We start from the raw sequence: 18,196 nt of genomic DNA, 5'->3' as shown, positions 1-18,196 counted from the left end.
TAACTTATTTTTATAAAAAACCGGACGGACAAGTGCGAGTCGAACTCGGCCACCTTGGGTAAGGTTTAAATATTCTGATTTTTCCCTGTACTTGTTGTGTAAGACGATATTACTTGCCAAATTTCATAGGTCAACGAACATAGAATTTTTTTCCTTATTTTCTCGTAATGCATGTTAATTATAAGATGTATTTTTTTTTAAGATATGTCCCGCCGAGTTTGTTGCCGGTCCCATATCGGGCTCGGGGTTGAGGTGTAGGGTTGGAGCCGGTGCATGTAGCTTTATTTGACGTTCATAAGCGCATTGTAATTATGCCTACTTGAATAAAGTATCTTTTATCTTTACCTATCTTTATCTTTATAGGTAACGAAGAAATAAATAAAAATACACAATATGACTCAAATTATTTTATTGCATTAACTAAATCACTGAATAGAGTATGCCAACTTCTAGCGCCATCCACTAAGCATATTCAAATGAACAAACGGGATTAACAAAAATAATATCCTAATAAATATGTATCGACATCAAATTATTTACATAATTGCCTTAGTGGCATACATAGACTTATATGCTACAATCACCTTTCAAATCATACGTACGATAAACCTACAACAAAATCACTAACAAGTTTCTAAGAACAACGCTCTTCGTTCTACAGGAAATATGATGTTGTTCACCAGTCTTCCGTTGTGACAAGTTAGGGGAAAACATAAAACACTGCAGTATAAATCCTACTACATTTAAAAATATTGTTTAATGTCATAAACTAATCACGTAAGCGGATTGATCAATGGATACTGAATATACTCGATGCAAAGTTGACAGGTATAAGAATAACATGTAAGATTCATTAGTCTAATTCGTCAGCCTCAGAGGGGTCGGGAGCCCTTCTTTCGGCAGCCGCATCATCGGCACTCGTCGACAGTAAAGGGGGATCGGTGTCGGGCACGCCACCGCTGACCTTTCGTCGACGGTCTAAAGTAGACGTTTTATCTTGACCATTGTTGATAGCCTCCTCACCATTCGCACTATTGGTGACGGCATTGGTCACATTACTGCTGCTCACAAATTTAGCTTCATCCCGGGAATTTTCTCTCGAGATCTCTTTTATTTTAATATTATTTTCACCATCAGGACTGATCGAGTCTATTAAAGTTGTTAAAGAGCTTTCCACATTCTCATTAACGATGCCAGTATTGGTACCAGTAGCGGTTGTTTCTGCGGCTACAGTTCTTGAGGAGACGACGTCACCAGTATGAGTAGTATTAGTTTGTGCAGTAGAAACTTCAGGGGTTGTCTGCGTAGTGGATTGCGTAGTATCTTGAACGGTTTGCGTGGTCGATTGAGTCGTCGGAGGAGTGGCTTGAGTGCCGGTGCCGGGAGCGTCATGATAAGCAGCTCCACTGGCTAGGGCGGCGATACCGGCCAACCCTACCATGCCACCCATACCATGATGAGTACGAAGCAGCAACTGCTGCAGCTGAGCCTGTTGTAGTATCACGGGCAGTTCGTAGTGATGGAAGAAGTACAACATGGAGTGCTGAAACAAAACATTGTATTATTATAAAGCCAATAAACATTCCGATGCTGTGTAAATAACCAGAATCCGAAAAAGGATGTGGAGCGTGTACAACAATAAATAAACGGTAAAGAGATAAGTCTGCAGGAGGCGACGGCGGCGCAGCTAAGTGGCGGCCGCGTCGATATTTACTCGCAGACGTTCCCGGTGCAGATTATGAGACACGTCCGTCGAACTGAGCAAAACTCCTTTAGACAAATAAATGAGCGACTCGTGACACCACCGAGAGTATCCCCGTTTCTATTTATTTATTTCTGGGTCAAAGTTCCCTCCCCTCGCGACGTCCGACGTAAGTTTTAATTAAGAAACTTGTGACCGCCTCGAAGTGAACTTTTATTTGAAATTATATTTTGTGATCCTCTCGTTTTGATTTTTTCCCTGTTGCGGGTGTAACGGGTTAGGCGGCGCGGACAAGTCGGGACGCCTCTGTGATTTATTATTCGAAGCGCATGCCTCGCCACCGCGAAACCTCCGTTGCCACTTATTTTGCACCATCAGTAATTGAAATACTTGGTAGGAGTTTGGCGTTAGGTAGTTATATAGCTAGTTATTATAATAAGCGTTTCTTAAGAGCATTCTCAGTTACTTTGTATTCGTCTGAACTTAATAGGGAACCTAAAGAAAGTGACTGGCTACATAAATATTAAGTACCTACCTACAATATTTCATCCTCTCAGCTGAGATGATTGAATAAACGGTCAAAGTTCATCGAATCATTTGGAATACAGGTCGCGCTTAGTAATCAGACATACAAACATACAGTATGTTGCGTCAAATAATATTACCTACTTGTAAGTACATTGATGAACGTCATTGTTTACAATCGTAAAAGCATTCAACCAACAAGCAACATATAACGCGCACAAAACCGATCCGTTTGTCCCATAACGGTAATACCCTATATTGTATGACCTTAATTAACACGACACGCCCCAATCACATGTCGGATCATCGCAGCGACAGATTTAAAAAAGGATCAAACGTTTAAAAGGTATTTAATGGGCAGAGATGATGCCCTTTTATCCGTCCATTAACATCAACCGCTTTGAGATTTACCGCGCAGTCTGCCCAATCAAATAAAATGATACGTGTATCTGTGTACAGGGAACATTCGTAGTTGAACACAACCTTTTTGTTAGGAAATTGAGACCGTGTGCAGATCATTTTGAACAACTAGTCCACTTCGCTACTTATGCTACTGAGCCAATTGTTGCATGAACCACAGACACCACAGTATTTGTTAAAGTTGAATTTCGTTTCAGCACCGTAACTTCTTTTATTATTATATTTAGCAACGGTATTTAAGCAGATAGACCCTAGTTATTTAATTATACTCGTCATAGTTTTAATGCATCATAGTTCTTTCAAGTTCGTTCAAGCTCTTGATAGTGTAGGGTTTATAATTGCAAAGAACGTTATGCATATTATGTCTGAAATGCCAGATGCAACGCGTCTTAGACCTTTGAGCGTCGAGCGCGCACTTTATGATCGTGGTTGCAGTTGTGAACAACTGCGGGAGAGCTGAACACCTCTCGAGAGTCGACTTAACACTTCAAAGAAAAGCGAGAGCTCTTTGTGATGATATTTTTTCTGCCGCAAAATTGTCTTAAACACTTTAGAGCCGGCGCGTTGATTATGCCAAGACGGTAGAAAACTCGGACGAAAATAAAGTTATTTTGATTTAAAATGCAAAGAAAAAACAGCGAACGAACTGCGAGGGGCATCGGAAAAGTAAAAAAAAAATCCCTTTTCATTTAACTAATCCTGCTAAAGGAAAGGAATCACGAATTAGAAGCGAAAACATTGAATTAAACAGGAAAACAAAACAAAGATCCTAATGCAGAGTGCATCGAACATCTAGATAATTAAGGATACAATTATTACTCATGTTTCACTGCTTTTGTTTACTCAACTAGAATCTAATTAATGGAAAACGGGATAATAACGCGTAGTTTCATCTTGGCTGCACTATTTCCATTCAATATTTCGTTGAATAGATATACCAGGCTATGACGACTAGGTACGTAACTCGAAATCCCTTAACGTTACAAATTATGCTAAAATTCTTAACTGTAATCTATTTAAATATTCGTATACCTCGGACTGAAGCACAATGAGGTTACACCTAAAGGTGTTGGATTTAAGCGGAACTGTAATTAGTGGGAGATCTGCAAGATTACCGCTCTTCACCGACCCTGTAATGGCGGACGTCGGCTGTTTATTTAGGACTTGACAAGAATTAGGCCAAAGCGTGCCTGTTATCTTGGATGAACCCCTTTTGCGGAATCGAAAATGAGACGAGGTGAGAAATTGAAAAATCTTTTAAAGTAACTTTATTAGGACCGACTTTAGCAGGCTTTAGTTTGAGCTTGTTGTCAACAAGTAACGACGGTTTAAATTAATGTAGCGGAATGCCCCACGTTGGGCGCCATCAATGTTATGCGCGCCGCGTCCCGGCCGGGGAGGCGACCTCATGAAATATGATTTTTAATAAGTTGACACGCTCGATGATTATAAGATAAGCCCTCACTTTGCATTCCGAAGGGGCTTCTTGTTTTTCGACGTCGCCCTTCCCGCGCTTTAATCCAGCAGAGCCTACCGCTCCAGCTCGAGGCGCTCTCGTTTTACATAACAGAACATACCTTTTCCGTGTTATTCAATCCCGTTCAATACATTGTATCATATTTGATCATAAATAAATATTTATATAGAAATTAGAAATGTAGTCATAAAAAATAGTAGCTTATCTAAAAGTGGAAAAAAGAAACTAAATTCTGCTTTTACTTGTTTAGTTAAAATATCCAACAAATTCTCGCATGCAACAAGCGAGACAGTTGTTTTATACAAACTAAACACGAGCAAGCCGCGGTCCGCTCGACGCGTTATTAGCTTCCGCAAACGGCGATCGCATATCGACTCGAGCACTTCCCGTTCAAGACAGGCTGTCTGCGCTTAACTATATTAACCTATACAAAGGGTTTTAACTAATCTATGTATGCCATTTTAAGAATTTATTGGGTATCTGCAATAACATGAGACCGCAAAATGAGAAATCACTACGTTAAGCAATGTTTTATACATATGTATTCTGCCTTAAATTACGTTATTTAAGTGCGATCCGTCCATCACGGCTAGCGGCTCCCAGGCGTGCGGGAAATATTACGTGCATGGATGTTATTTGGGAATTGTCCCGGAAAACATTTGATAAAACTTTGACGTAACGGTGACGTCCATCTCGCGAGCTCGGCCGACAGATAAGCCGCACGACTGATATCATCTTTTATTTCTGGTGCGGGAAAGTTGATTTTTGTGAGCTAACGTCCTGAAGTACGCGACTTCGTTCGTCACAATAACGTATGGGGACGTGATTTGTTGACAAATGCTCGCGGCTCGACCCCGAGTTTTTAGATCCGACTAAACAGATTTTTCTTCGAGGTAGTGTGCTTAAAAATAATAATAACTCGAAGGACCAACTATGATGACATACAATATACTTATTTATGAAGTAACTGCTTATATCATTAGAGATATATTTTAGGTCGGAGTTTGAAAAACTACTTCATTAATATCGCTTCATTAATATTCAACGTTGAGCAATGTGTGAACGTATGTATATAATCTATTAGCTCAGAATTTAATAACCGGAGTATGGCAGCGGAATGTTAATATCTCTTTAGATAAACAGTTTATCTGCAAACTCCACGTGCGCACATACAGCGGCCGGCGCCCGCGGCTGGCCAACATCAAAGTGGACAAACAGATGGCATGGCCCACTGATGTTATACACACGCAGTCACGCAGGCATTAAGAGATATGCATGATATTCCCTTAATCAAATCCACGGGAATGGCATGACCCGCACCAGGGTCGGTTGTCCAAGTAATTATTTTGTTGACAAGCCGTCTGGGACAGGAAAGGGAAATTGTTGAGTGTTTGTTATTTACCTCATTTGACATATGGTCAGAAGGGTAGTTCAAGTGACTTCACACTTTATTGTACTATGTTCAGAAGTGGCCGTCAACTTTAATAAGAATTCATAATATGCAAGAAAGGCAGAACGTTTGTACGTATTGTTGACACCAAATTAGAAAATTGAATTATGTTGCATATGACCAATTTTATGATATCTCCGCCTATGGTTATGTATCAACAAGATATAATACTAATAATAGGTATGTACATTTACATACTCATACTCATACTCATAATGCTCATGTAAGAAGTGTTAACATGTCCAACTTAATAAATATGTCGCAATAAAAGTAGGAGGCGATGGCAAGTGCGTGATATTGCAAGTAATATATTACCTGTATAAAGAGCCACGAGGTAACAAGCGCAAGACTGCTATATTGCCCATTGAAGCGGTAGTGGTACGCGTAGAACGAGAAGTGGTACAGGTAGAAGAATCTGAGGACAAAAGACACAGTATTATAAATAACAGTTTTGTTATCTAAAACGAACTAAATCTAAGGCTACAAATAGAGCGACACAATCTAAATAAATCATCCCAATATATATAAATAAGCTACAACATCACCACCGAGCACTCCGCTAACAAGACGCGAGAGAAATATCTAGAACTAACTCTAAAACGTCAATTATTTTGACACCGTAAAAGCGGCGGTGCTTCAATTGCATTCGACAAAAGACGTCCATTGAGAAGGAGCCAATCGTTGTGTGTCGTATATTTCGCTAGCTGGCGCTACCATTAGCTTCGTTATCTGCTTATTTCGGTGGATAAATTCCCAGTATGAGACGCGAGCGACAAACGGTCCCCGGAAAGGGGAAAACGTCGCCTCGTTATCTGAAAAGGTTGCAATTTTATTTGAAATCGATATTCACTCTGATATACATTTTTCTCCGAATGCGGTCTGCTGTTTTGTAAGGCGATGCCACATGTTGCTCTTTGTTGGTGTTTATGTTTCAGGCGGAGCGCGCCTTATTGTACATTAGATATTACGTGTGTGGTTATATTTGCGTCCGCTCGCTTAGTCAACGCATAAGCGTGAAAGCAAGCATGGTCAGTTTTATTTTTTATTTTTTATTTTTTTATTAAGGTTCACCAACAGTGGCAACAACAACTTATAGACTAACACACTTGCGTAATATTAAATTATAATTGCGCCACCAATTACAGGTGAACACAGCATGCATAATATATTACTCTAAACATTTTAATAAGATAGGATTACCACTATACACCTACCAAGAATTACCACTATGCCTAACAAGTCTAATATTAAGTAACTGGATAAAAACTAAACAATAAATTAAACTAAAATCTACAAAGGGGAATGTCAAGAGGCACTTCAATCGGGAATCGAGGTAAGTTTCTTTTTAAAACTATGCAAGCTGTCATAGTGTATATCCAGCTGAGTATTGTGCTTGCTGATTTTATTATACAAGCGTGACATGCGGGGCACCGGTGAGTGGGAACCAAGTTTAGTGCGACAGAAACGCCTGCTAAATAGAGTGCAGGGGTAGCGTGGAGTGCGGGTTGGTACTTTAAGCGCGAATATACTTAGTAGGCTGGGACAGTTTACTTGGCTATTGATTATTTTGTATAGGAATGTCATGTCCAGCATTTCTCTCCTCCATTCTAACGATTTCATATGGAAGCGCCTAAGTCTTTCTTTATATGACGTTAGTTTTGGTATTCTATTTCGGTATGCCAGGTGTTTGGTAAATCGTTTCTGCACGCGTTCGATTCTGTTGACATGGATTTTGTAAGTAGGCGTCCATACAATACTACCATATTCAAGCTTACTTCTGACGAATGAGTTGAACAGCTTTATCAGAGTTGAGTTTTTCTTAAATTCTTTTCCAGCTCTGAGTACAAAGCCCAGCGCCCTGAATGCCGCGTCAATCATGGTGTTTATATGTTTATGAAACCTTAGCTTGCTGTCCAGAGTAACGCCGAGATCCCTGATCTCAGTCACCTCCTGCACATGTTGGTTCATGATTTTGTATTTCGTTCGCAACTCGTTCCGCTTCCTATGGAATTTAATATGGTAACATTTTGTGGGATTTAAATGCATTCTATTGGTGGTACACCACTCCACCAAAGACGTTACATCGCCCTGCAATTTTTCAGCATCGGCGGGGTCTCTAATGATTCTCGTGAGTTTTAAATCGTCGGCAAACAAGTACACATTAGAAAATTTAAATATGGATGTTACATCGTTGATGAAAATGTTGAAAAACAGAGGGCCTAAATTCGATCCTTGAGGTACTCCAGAAAACGCTATGAACTCACGAGACTGCGCGCCCTCAATAATCACAGTCGATGGCCTATTCTCCAGTTAAGACCGAGTCCAGTCATACAATGATTGACCTATTCCAAACTGATGCAGCTTGTCTAAAAGTATCTGATGATTAACCTTGTCGAATGCTTTCGAAAAATCCGTATACACTGCATCGACTTGGCATCCCTTGTCAACCGCTTGAGTAAGATCCTCGATAAAATTACATAGGTTTGTGTTAGTTGACCTTTTTGGCATAAACCCGTGTTGCAATGGTGATATATAATTTTGCACATGGCTAAAGATATAAGGGTACACTAGCTGTTCGAAAACCTTGGCAACTGTGGACAGGATAGAGATAGGTCGGTAGTTACAGACTAAGTTACGCTTCCCGCATTTGAATATGGGGACTATTCGAGCTTCTTTCCATTTATCCGGAAATACTCCTGTTCTGAGAGACCAGTTGTACAAGATGGTGAGGGGCTCAGAAAGCCGTTTTGCGCAGTTTTTAAGAAATAAAGGCGGTATATTATCGGGACCAGTACCTTTTGAGATATCAAGTTTTTTTAAACGGCCTTCAACTTCATCCTGCGAAAGAATTATGTCTGCCATTTCACTACCGGTAATTAGTATTTTTTTGTTTGGATCGTTTCCGTGTTTTTCATATACTGATGAAAAATGATTAGCAAATAAGTCACAAATATCTCTACGATTGTCTGCTTTTGTGTCATTGAACTCCATGACAGGTGGGTACGCGGAACTATTACTACGCATTTTGCTTATGTGTGTCCAGAACATTTTTGGATTTTGGTTTATTCTTATTTCCATCTCGCTTATATAGGTTTTGTAGCATTGATTTATTAATTTGTCACAGCTGCCTCGCAAGTATTCGAATTCAAGTTTGTCCAACGGGTTCTTGTATTTCTTGTATTTCATGTGGTATTTGTATTTTCGTTTTAGCATGTGCTTTAAGTTCGTGTTGTACCAGACAGGATAGGAATTATGGTTACACCTTCTCAAGGGGATGTTTTCACAGATAACATGATGCAATACTCTGTAAAACTTATCGACAGCCTCATTAGCATTATGACAAGATTTTAATTCATCATCCCACATGATGTCATCCAAGGCCCCAAGTATTAAATCATAATCCGCGTTAAAAAAGTTACGTCTGTAAGTAGGTTCCATTTTAAAATATTCATGAGACGGTAAGTCTATAATGAAATCTAAAGGGGGATGATAACTATCTACATTCTTGATTGGAGTGTTACTTTCGGTTAGTGTTAGTTTCTCGTATAAATGATTACTCAATCAATCAATCAATCAATCAATATCATTTATTTGCAAGAATACTTAATTATAGTTACAGGATGTTCTTGTAGAAAAATGTCCAGTATTCTATCGTAATTAAACGATGCGCAAATGTTGTAGTACCTAACGTAAATTTTTAGTCCAGCACATGTGTTAGACTGAAAATTATTATGTTAATAAATTAAATTTTAATACATGCAATATAGCCAATTAGATAAATAGATTTCACTCAAGAAATTGTATAGCACATTTCATTACATCAATAAAATTGGACTAATATCAGTACATTATTATATTGCATAAAATTTATATTTAATTAGATTTTTAATAACTAAAATTAATTATTTGCATTATTGTGCTCAATATACTGCTTGACACTATAGAAACAGTGTTCTAATAAAAAGCTTGTCATTTTCTTCCTAGATTCAGTAGTGTTTAGACATCTTAAATTGACAGGCATACAGTTATATAGTAGGATACACATATTATAGGCGTTTTTTTTGTATATAGCCGTGTTGCATCTTGGCTGATATATTAGATTTTGATATTGAGTTCTCTGAGTTCCTGAGAAGAACTCAGATCTCATTTTAAATATGTCTGGGCGATTCTTTACAAATAGACACGCTTTTAAAATATACATGCAAGGTAATGGTAGTATCTTTAATTCCTTGAAGAGTGGTCGGCAACTGTCGTCCACCCAAGCTCCCATTATTGCGCGGATGCACTTCTTTTGTAATAAGAGACAGGTAAATAACTGATTTATGAACTGCGACTACAACTGTTTTAACTGTATTGTAGAATATGGACATGGCCATATCAATCTACTCGTAGAATTAATGTGTCACAAAATACTCCTTGTACAACGAAATTAACAAAGATTTCGAAATTTTACAATGCAGCCTTATTACATTGAAGTCCATTAGTATAAATGTTATGCACAGTTTTAATGTCAAATTTACTATGATAACTATGTCAAAGACTATGTATATATTTATAAATAATATTACCTAGATTATACTCATGACTATTCTAATCCAGATCACGTGTGTTACATTAATATACTAAAAGTGAAGTCGAATTATCACGTACATAAGCATTGAAACAGTGAATACGTGCATTAAGTGGATTGCGATTAGCATGATAATATGAGCACAACGCTCACTAATTAGCAGCTGAAGATTAATGGGACATACCGGGTGTATGTGTAGATTAATATACCTGTAATGATGGAACGTGATACGTCTTCAAATGTGGCCCACAAATGGTTGGACCCAACTGCCTCTACAGGCAGCTTAATTTTTGACATCAAACAATCGAAGATCTACATATTTATATGTTAAGATGAAACGCCTTCTAAATGAATGCGATTTAAAAACAAAATAGAAACAAATGTTTCGCAAGAAAGGACGGTAAACATAGAATTCAATAAAACGTTGTTTGTAAAACGTCCAACACAAAGACAAAGAGCGATGCGTCGATTAAGTTCTTAAGTAACAATTTCACGGGTAGATCGCTCCGGGGATGAATTAAAGAGGGGCAAAGCGAGGCAATTCCTTGTCCACTGTTAAGCGGCTTCGGAGGCGTCGTCTTTGAACGACATCAAACGAAAAAGATTAAGCATTAAACATACATGTTAGTGGATTTACAAGAAATAAGCGGCGTTTTCTTAATGTTACTTCGGACATAAATATTTTATGGACCGCCCGAAGCGCTGGCGGTAATGGAAAGATGTAAATGACGTCGCAAGTGACCAACGGAGGAGGTTTTCTATGCGCCATTTTATTTTTTGGCTTGATGTGTTAATAGCTCAATTTCAATGCTGTAACAGAATGTTAATAGTAGCTCAATTTCTGTAAGCAAAATATCATTGAAGAAGTCACTACTGCTGATAAACGCTTAAGTTCGCTCGTACTGTACCGCAACAGGAACATAGCAAGTGAATCTCAGTATGTAGGTAAGAAAATTCATCGTCGATATTCATCACAGCGTCATCGGTGTTAGGAAGCTTCAAATGAGATTATGCCAAAATTATTTATGCCAGTTTATCACGGAGCAATAAATAATATGATATACTCATATAAATAAGAAAGTTATAAGTGAATCATGAGCCCAAAATAAGCCGAACCCAGAACTCCAATAAGCATCACGTGATCAATCTGTAAAATATTTTGAAGATTATTAGGTATAAGAAAGAAAGCATGCGTTAGGTAGGTCGTAATTAAGTAATCTATTGCATTTTGCGCTCAAAAAGCTTGAGCATAAATTGTAAAAATTAATAGCTATAGGCACTTTAATTATTTTTTTATTATCGATCAATATCGTCTAATTGATATATGTATTTATATCCAAACAAAAAGTAGTCGACGAGGTTAAACAGAAATTCACATTACAGAAGGTGCACTCCAACTGACAAAAGCCGCGGCACGAGGGTTGAAGTCGGTCACGTGCAGCGATTCACATCATTATAATAACGTGTAAGCAGCTACTTCAGCTTTGCTTAACTTTTAAATATCAAAAGTCGGATGCCCATTTAAAATGAAATTCCTTATTATTATTAGGCACATCAAAATTATTCAAAAGTCAGATAGGACAGGCGGGGTGAAACTGAATCTTGTTGAACTAACTCGGTGCGAAATCACTTTCGCCTTGGCCTTTGATGTCGAGTGCGCCAAAGGAATGTTATTCAGTAAAAACATGCAAATTCGATAAAGTATAACACAATATTACTGAGAGCAGCTGCCGTGCCCGCGCGACGGGCTGCGACGTCGCTACAATACGTCGCGCATCGGAAAATGCTTTGAATATTATTTATCTGCCCCCGACCCTCCGACCCGCCTCGGTCAAATAACTACCGAACAGTTTTATTAACTCCAAACAGATATTCGATCACTTCGTATACTAGTTTCAAATAAGGCAGATCAACTATTGATCTATAGATATTTAAATTAAATGATCTACATAAATTTTGACATCGTTATTATGAATGTTACAATCTGTCCATGACGTTGTAACTAGTACGTTCTGTAAGATTCAAGTTTCAAAAGTAGGAGGTCAATTGGAACGTACATTATGATATCTAAATGATTTCATTACATCACCAATTTCGCTCGCACTTGTCCATGTATTGGTGCGAATGAGACGCACGGGCGAATGATAACAATGAAAAACTTTAAGGGGCCTACTGATTGTCAGTCCGCCGGACGATATCGGCCTGTCAGTTAGAACAAAAATTTGACAGCTCTGAACAACTGACAGGCTAATATCGTCCGGCGAACTGGTAATCTGTGGGCCCTTAAACTGCGGTGAATTCATTAACTTGGGATTCCAACAGTGCATAGGAAAATAGATGTCTTATCAAAACTTTCGACATATCATAATACCAAAATTCGTCTTGCAATTATTTGTTAGGACATACTATCAATAGGAATAGAAAAATACGTCAGAAAACGATTTGAACGGCTCCGTGCAGAAAATAGTACTAGTATCTACATATGTAGATATGATAACAGTTAAATTTCCGCAAGCCCGCTCGCGGCGTTACTAACGAAATGAAATTCCGCAGAGCATACCACGCGGACGCGGAACGACCGCGACTTGACACAATACCGAGACTATCCAATAACTATAGCCAGTTGGTTTCACACCCAAAGAAGGACAGGTTTATATCGATCGATAAGAGGTATGAGTGAGAGCAGACAGATGGAATGAGCTTCATTTTCTGGTTGTTTATGGATATGAGAGCCACTTTGCTATACGCTTTCTGGTAAGTTTTAGAAAACCCTCAACTTTTAAATGATTTATGTTATTTCATAAATTCTGTAAAAGCCAATAATATATACATAAACCGAACCTTAGTATAGATTTCAAGAATTTTAATCCCGAATTACTGGAGCCTAATTTGTGGTTGTGAGTTAAATATATCGACTGTAACAGTCTCGACACCTAGTTTTTACCACTAAGTACGTACCTAAAGGGTGGTATCACTGGGCCTTAATATTATAACTTCCAGTGAAATTTTGTTTAATACCTATATTGTTTGGAAACATTTCAAACTTAACGAGTAACCATTTAACCAATGATCAGCGATATAAATACGACGCTAACAACGGCTTACTGCAGGTAGCAATCTGTAATCCGAATAGGGGAGTTATCGAGTACGCAGAGAGAGTTGGTGTCGATGCTAATCGAGAGAAGAAGTTGCGATCGACCCCGACGAATGCGGTTCAACACACAAACTTGCTCCTGCGAGTTCACCGAGCCTGGGATGCCTCTAGCTATTCCCAATATGCAATACAGGCTGATTTGAGATATGATGCGATTTAATGACGCGACTACTAAGCATTAACTTCAGTTTAAGTTGGAATAACTTTGAAGTTCTACTGTTCTAAACTTGTACTCGTATGTTAAACTTAAAAAATTACCTACTTATAAAATTAGGTACTCCTTTTACGTCCGAGGTTAAAAATATCTAAGTACCTATTTACGTATAAGATTATTTTTACGCGCATTTCCAGAAATGTGACTTAATTTATCAACTAATCAACATTGTAACTTATATGTCGGAAAGTACTTAGAATTTCGATATTTGACAGTGAAGTGATACAGTGTCTTAATTAGTGTCTAGAAGGATAATTAGGCGATTAGAAACTGTTATGAGCTTGAATCTCCGGAAGGGTTCAAATTGGCCGTAAACCGTCATCATAATTAACAAGCCCCGGCGGCATCAAGAAGGCAACGCGAGAAGTCGTGTCGCGGCCTTCCGCTCCACTTGTCAAAGGCTCCTCGATCCACTACAAAGATATTATATCCAAGTTGGGACTTCACAGTTGTACACATTCTATTTTAGTGAGTTTGGAAGGACGAAGTTACTACTGCCGACAGTTCAGATGGCTGCGGATTGTCGGGACAATCTCACCCCTGTTTAAGGTTTTAAGCCAACCAAACTGAACTTGCGAAATTTAAAAGTTTTCACCTTTGGAGTTCAACTGTTCAAAACTTGTTTTAAATGTTTGATTTATCTTTCAGGTTTTAAAAAGCTTTGTTCGGTGACGCTAATGAAAAGTTGGACTTCGTAAGGTTTGTAATTAGTGCATTTCAAACTTCTTTGTGGCATTTTGTTGATGTTAATTCTAAGCAACTGGGGGTAAATAGAGATCGAACTCGAAACTTGCAAGTTTTACATGCGTAATTGAATGCGAAATTATTATAAATGATTGAAATTAATGTTCCGGCTTTTGGGTATCATTAGAGGCGGCAGGGCGCGAGCCGGCAGCGATTTGTCGCTGTCTGCGGGCCGCCTATTAAATTAACTTATTGTCGGCACTTCGTGCCTCAAAGCGCGCTCTCAGCTAGGTCACGTACTTCGGAACGTTTTTAAGCGCACTTCCGTTTTTTGAGTTGCTCGCAGAAATTCTCAGAATTTTTTATAACACTGCTGATGGCCGATTTGCTATACTGGACCCCGCCTCACCTAAAAGTACCATTGATTTTATTTAGTAGAATGTGTTTCTAGACTTTCTAGTATCAATTACATTCGAATGGAATTGCTAAATACTGATATTGATGGATCGAAATTTAAGCTTCACGGTGCCGTTACCGAACTGACAGTTTAGAAATAATTTGATAGATTGCGGTAGTAGTAAAATACATACAGCTTTTTCGAAATAAAAATACCAATGCTACAAACCGGTTCGTTTTCATTAAAGGAAGTGTGTTCGCCAGTATTGTAGAGGCTCGTGGGCCGGTCGGAGCGTCGATGTTTATTTGTTATGTGTGTTGGTGGTGTTATTAAATTCCCGTCTTTTTTCCCTAATCTCGTTGTCGACACGCCCCGCGGGCCCTCATCGGAAATGGCATTATTTCCCAGTCGGAGCCCCACAGCGGTCACCGGATACTCTCCGCTACCAATCCTCCGGCCACCCCCAAACTCGTGTTTGAGAACTTTTATCTATTTCCGTATCGTACACTTTCACATTTCTTTGTCTTTTAGGAATCAACAATCATAATCGAAGAAAATAGATTTTCAACAACCGAGTTAAAGTTATCTATTGATGATTCTCAATCACACTTGGAGTCATTATATGACATCTGCTAAAAATGCGAAGTTAGTTTGTAAAGGAATTAAAGATCCAGAGCGATATTCTGATTGTACAATATGTTTTGATATTGTTATGCTTCGACCTTTATACTACTCGTAGTAACTAGTACCTACATCTTCGCGCGCGCCAATAAGTGCGAGCCAGATGCCTAAATGACACAATTATCGGTGCTTTTCATCAATCAGCGCGAGCGCTCGTATCACGTCAATATCAAAACCATAACAGATTATGAAATCAGAATACATACATCACTGGCTCAGTGACCCAAAGAGGATCTTGGATATGTAACAGATTATGAAATCAGAATACCGCTCCTTAATCCTCTTTACCTTACTCAATATCCAACATTTTAAATGAACCACTTCACAATTTCGGAAGAATTCGCGCATTGCCTTATTAATCGCTAGCAAAAATACAACCACTTGGAACAAGGGCCGCGATAGCGTGCAAATAATTTAATCTTATTAAAGGCAGCGCTAATGAAGTGAACCGACATAAGTCAGCCGCTAATGAAAGGAAACACAATCCTTGTTTACTTTCACCATTTAACCAGGCATTGTGTTCGCAGGATCGTTCATATTGCGTTGCCTAACGATTATCACAATATTTTCGCTCTCCGCAGGTTAGAACATTCGATATTATTCCGTAATATACAAAAACATAACAGGTAAAACCTGAAATGGTCGTAAAAACAATAAGAAGAACCGTTAACGTTTTGTTGACAAAAGATTGTAAAAGAAAAATATTTTGGCCACATTAAAGTCTATTTTTTTATTCGGTAGACTGAAATGACAGTTCATAGTATGAACATAAAATGTCATTTCATACTATGAAATGTCATTTTAGTCTACCGAATAAAAAAATAGACTTTAAATACTTATTTTATCGTTTTCGTTTCGTTTTATTTTATTTTAATAATTACAACCTAACAAATGTGTGTAAATATTAAGCATTACTCATGGTCGAGTAAATCGCATTGTCTAGGTATTACTTTAAAAATAAATAGAGAAATAATGTATGATTATATACACCTAGTGACCTACATGAAAATTTAAAGACTTGCTGTTTAAACAAACAATATATTGTAAGTAATACGATTGTTTGTTTTACAAAAGAAATCCGACAAAGATGTAGGTCGTGTACACACAAAACGAATGCTAAAAGATATCAAAGAGCCGCAAACAGCTTCTTAAAAACCAGGGGTATTGTTAAGTTGTTTCACGAACACTTTGAACATTTCTCACGTTCCCGATATTTGTCGCGCCGGTCGCATTGTATGGAAAGTTGGACCCGCCACCTGCGAGAGCTTATGAGGACGTCTGTTCTCTCATTGTTCCACAACTTCCTCCCTACAACTTCTACCCTCACTTATTGTGCGAACTCATATCTCTTTCATTTTTAAAAATTTTGGTATCAGAACGTGTTGGAAATATTAACGTCTCGAGTGCTGCGTGCGTGAAAATAAAATTTCATATTTACGAAGTCTTCGTAAATTAAGGCCGCCAATTGGCATTCTTACATGTCGCTCGGCACATGTCTAAGGTATCCAAAGAAGCTTTTATAAAATTAGTTAAATGTGTGAATAAGTAACTGCATTCGGTATCAGCATTTTCCTGTAAGTGCGACGGCGGAAATTCGTTTTGTGCGATACGGATGCCGTGTAGCAACTCGGGGATCGTACTCGGATTTCATGCAGTTATGATGATGAAGTATTGCTTACGCTATTCTAGTTTACTATAGTGCTTTTCTCTCTTGTGAGCCATTGTTATTTCGCGCGGACTGTTGAAATATTGTGGCGGAGAGTTTTCAAAACTGAAGCGGTGTGCACGAAAATCATCTTTGTGGCGAAGGGTAATAGAGATGGCGAGGATTTGTTCATTTAGGATTTACTTTTTCAGTTGTCGGAGTGGGTGTTTTGGCGGAGTGAGCCTTGTGTACGCGTTGGTGGGGTTGTGTTTTGGTTGGCGCGGTGGCCGCAGGTGGCGCAATTCCGCAACCGTCGACGCGCGTGAATCACGGGCGGTGCATCGCGCCGCATACATCTTAGCTCACTCAGTGTCACACCTCGTTGCTCTTTACAAATTTACTTCCAGCGTTTATGATTTACACAAGTTACCACAACTCTAGTTTAGGATGTTGCGTAGTTCGTACTCTACCTAATTCGCCTTCATTAGACAAAGGAGAAGTTACAAAAGTACAAAGCTTTTCAAGTTATGGTTTCTCAAAATCTGTAATTTTCAGCTTGCCACTGAATAACATTATTTATCTGGGCTAGTTGCTATAAAAGCTAATAGAAATAAACGTCTAAGGTATATACGATACCTACTTCTAACTTAGGTAGGTATTATTCGGATAACGCTCGAGGCCGGAGTGTGGCCGTCCATTAAGGTCTCAGTGTCACACACAATGGCATACAATGGGCGCGACGGACAGCCTGACGCTTCACCTACAACTAACGCGACACCAATAAACTATAGCTTACAAGTTTATATGTGGATAAGCAAGCTCTACTATGCCTAAGGGTCAAAAAATTCTACTAATATAAAGACAGGAAATTCTTTTTCTTTTTGAAATAGTATCTTCGAACGAAAAATAAAATACTGGCAAGTATAAGCCCATTCCTGATGGACACTCCATTGGGAGATGAGTGTAGGGTGCATATTGCCCAAAAAGGACGGATTGTTGGTCAAACAAACGCCCCGGTTTGATAAATTTACGCTTGGTTAACCCGAGGGTCAAATGGACGGGTTACTCACTCATATTTTTGTATTCGCTCCTTGCAGTAAATTTTATTCTAAATATATTTGTGTATCGTTCGTGGAAAGTGCGTCACAAAACACACAAGACGTTTGGATGAGGTTGACAGGTCCTCAAAGTAACTGCACTCAATTCGATTCGGCTGCTAGCCGCGTCTTGTTCAAACATCTCAGCCGGCGCGCCAAACATATCAGTTTCCGAGGCTC

The 18,196-nt window shown here is 38.7% G+C and overlaps 1 protein-coding gene across 2 annotated transcripts in view; it reads right to left on the bottom strand.

Annotated features, from left to right (window-relative positions):
* Positions 1 to 392: 392 nt before the first annotated feature.
* Positions 393 to 18,196, bottom strand: part of LOC134655496 (membralin) — a 117,108-nt gene continuing 99,304 nt past the window's right edge. For both annotated transcript variants that reach the window (XM_063510963.1, XM_063510962.1), the window contains 2 exons: positions 5,890 to 5,989; positions 393 to 1,543 (listed from right to left, as the gene is read on the bottom strand). In XM_063510963.1, coding sequence (XP_063367033.1) covers positions 854 to 1,543; positions 5,890 to 5,989 — 790 coding nt within the window. In that variant the 3' untranslated portion in view covers positions 393 to 853. The remainder of the gene's footprint in view (positions 1,544 to 5,889; positions 5,990 to 18,196) is intronic.

This window comes from Cydia amplana, chromosome 16 (assembly GCF_948474715.1).
Source record: "Cydia amplana chromosome 16, ilCydAmpl1.1, whole genome shotgun sequence".
NCBI lineage: Eukaryota > Metazoa > Arthropoda > Insecta > Lepidoptera > Tortricidae > Cydia > Cydia amplana.
Note: the sequence above shows the minus strand (reverse complement) of the source record. Positions and strands in the feature narration are given on the sequence as shown.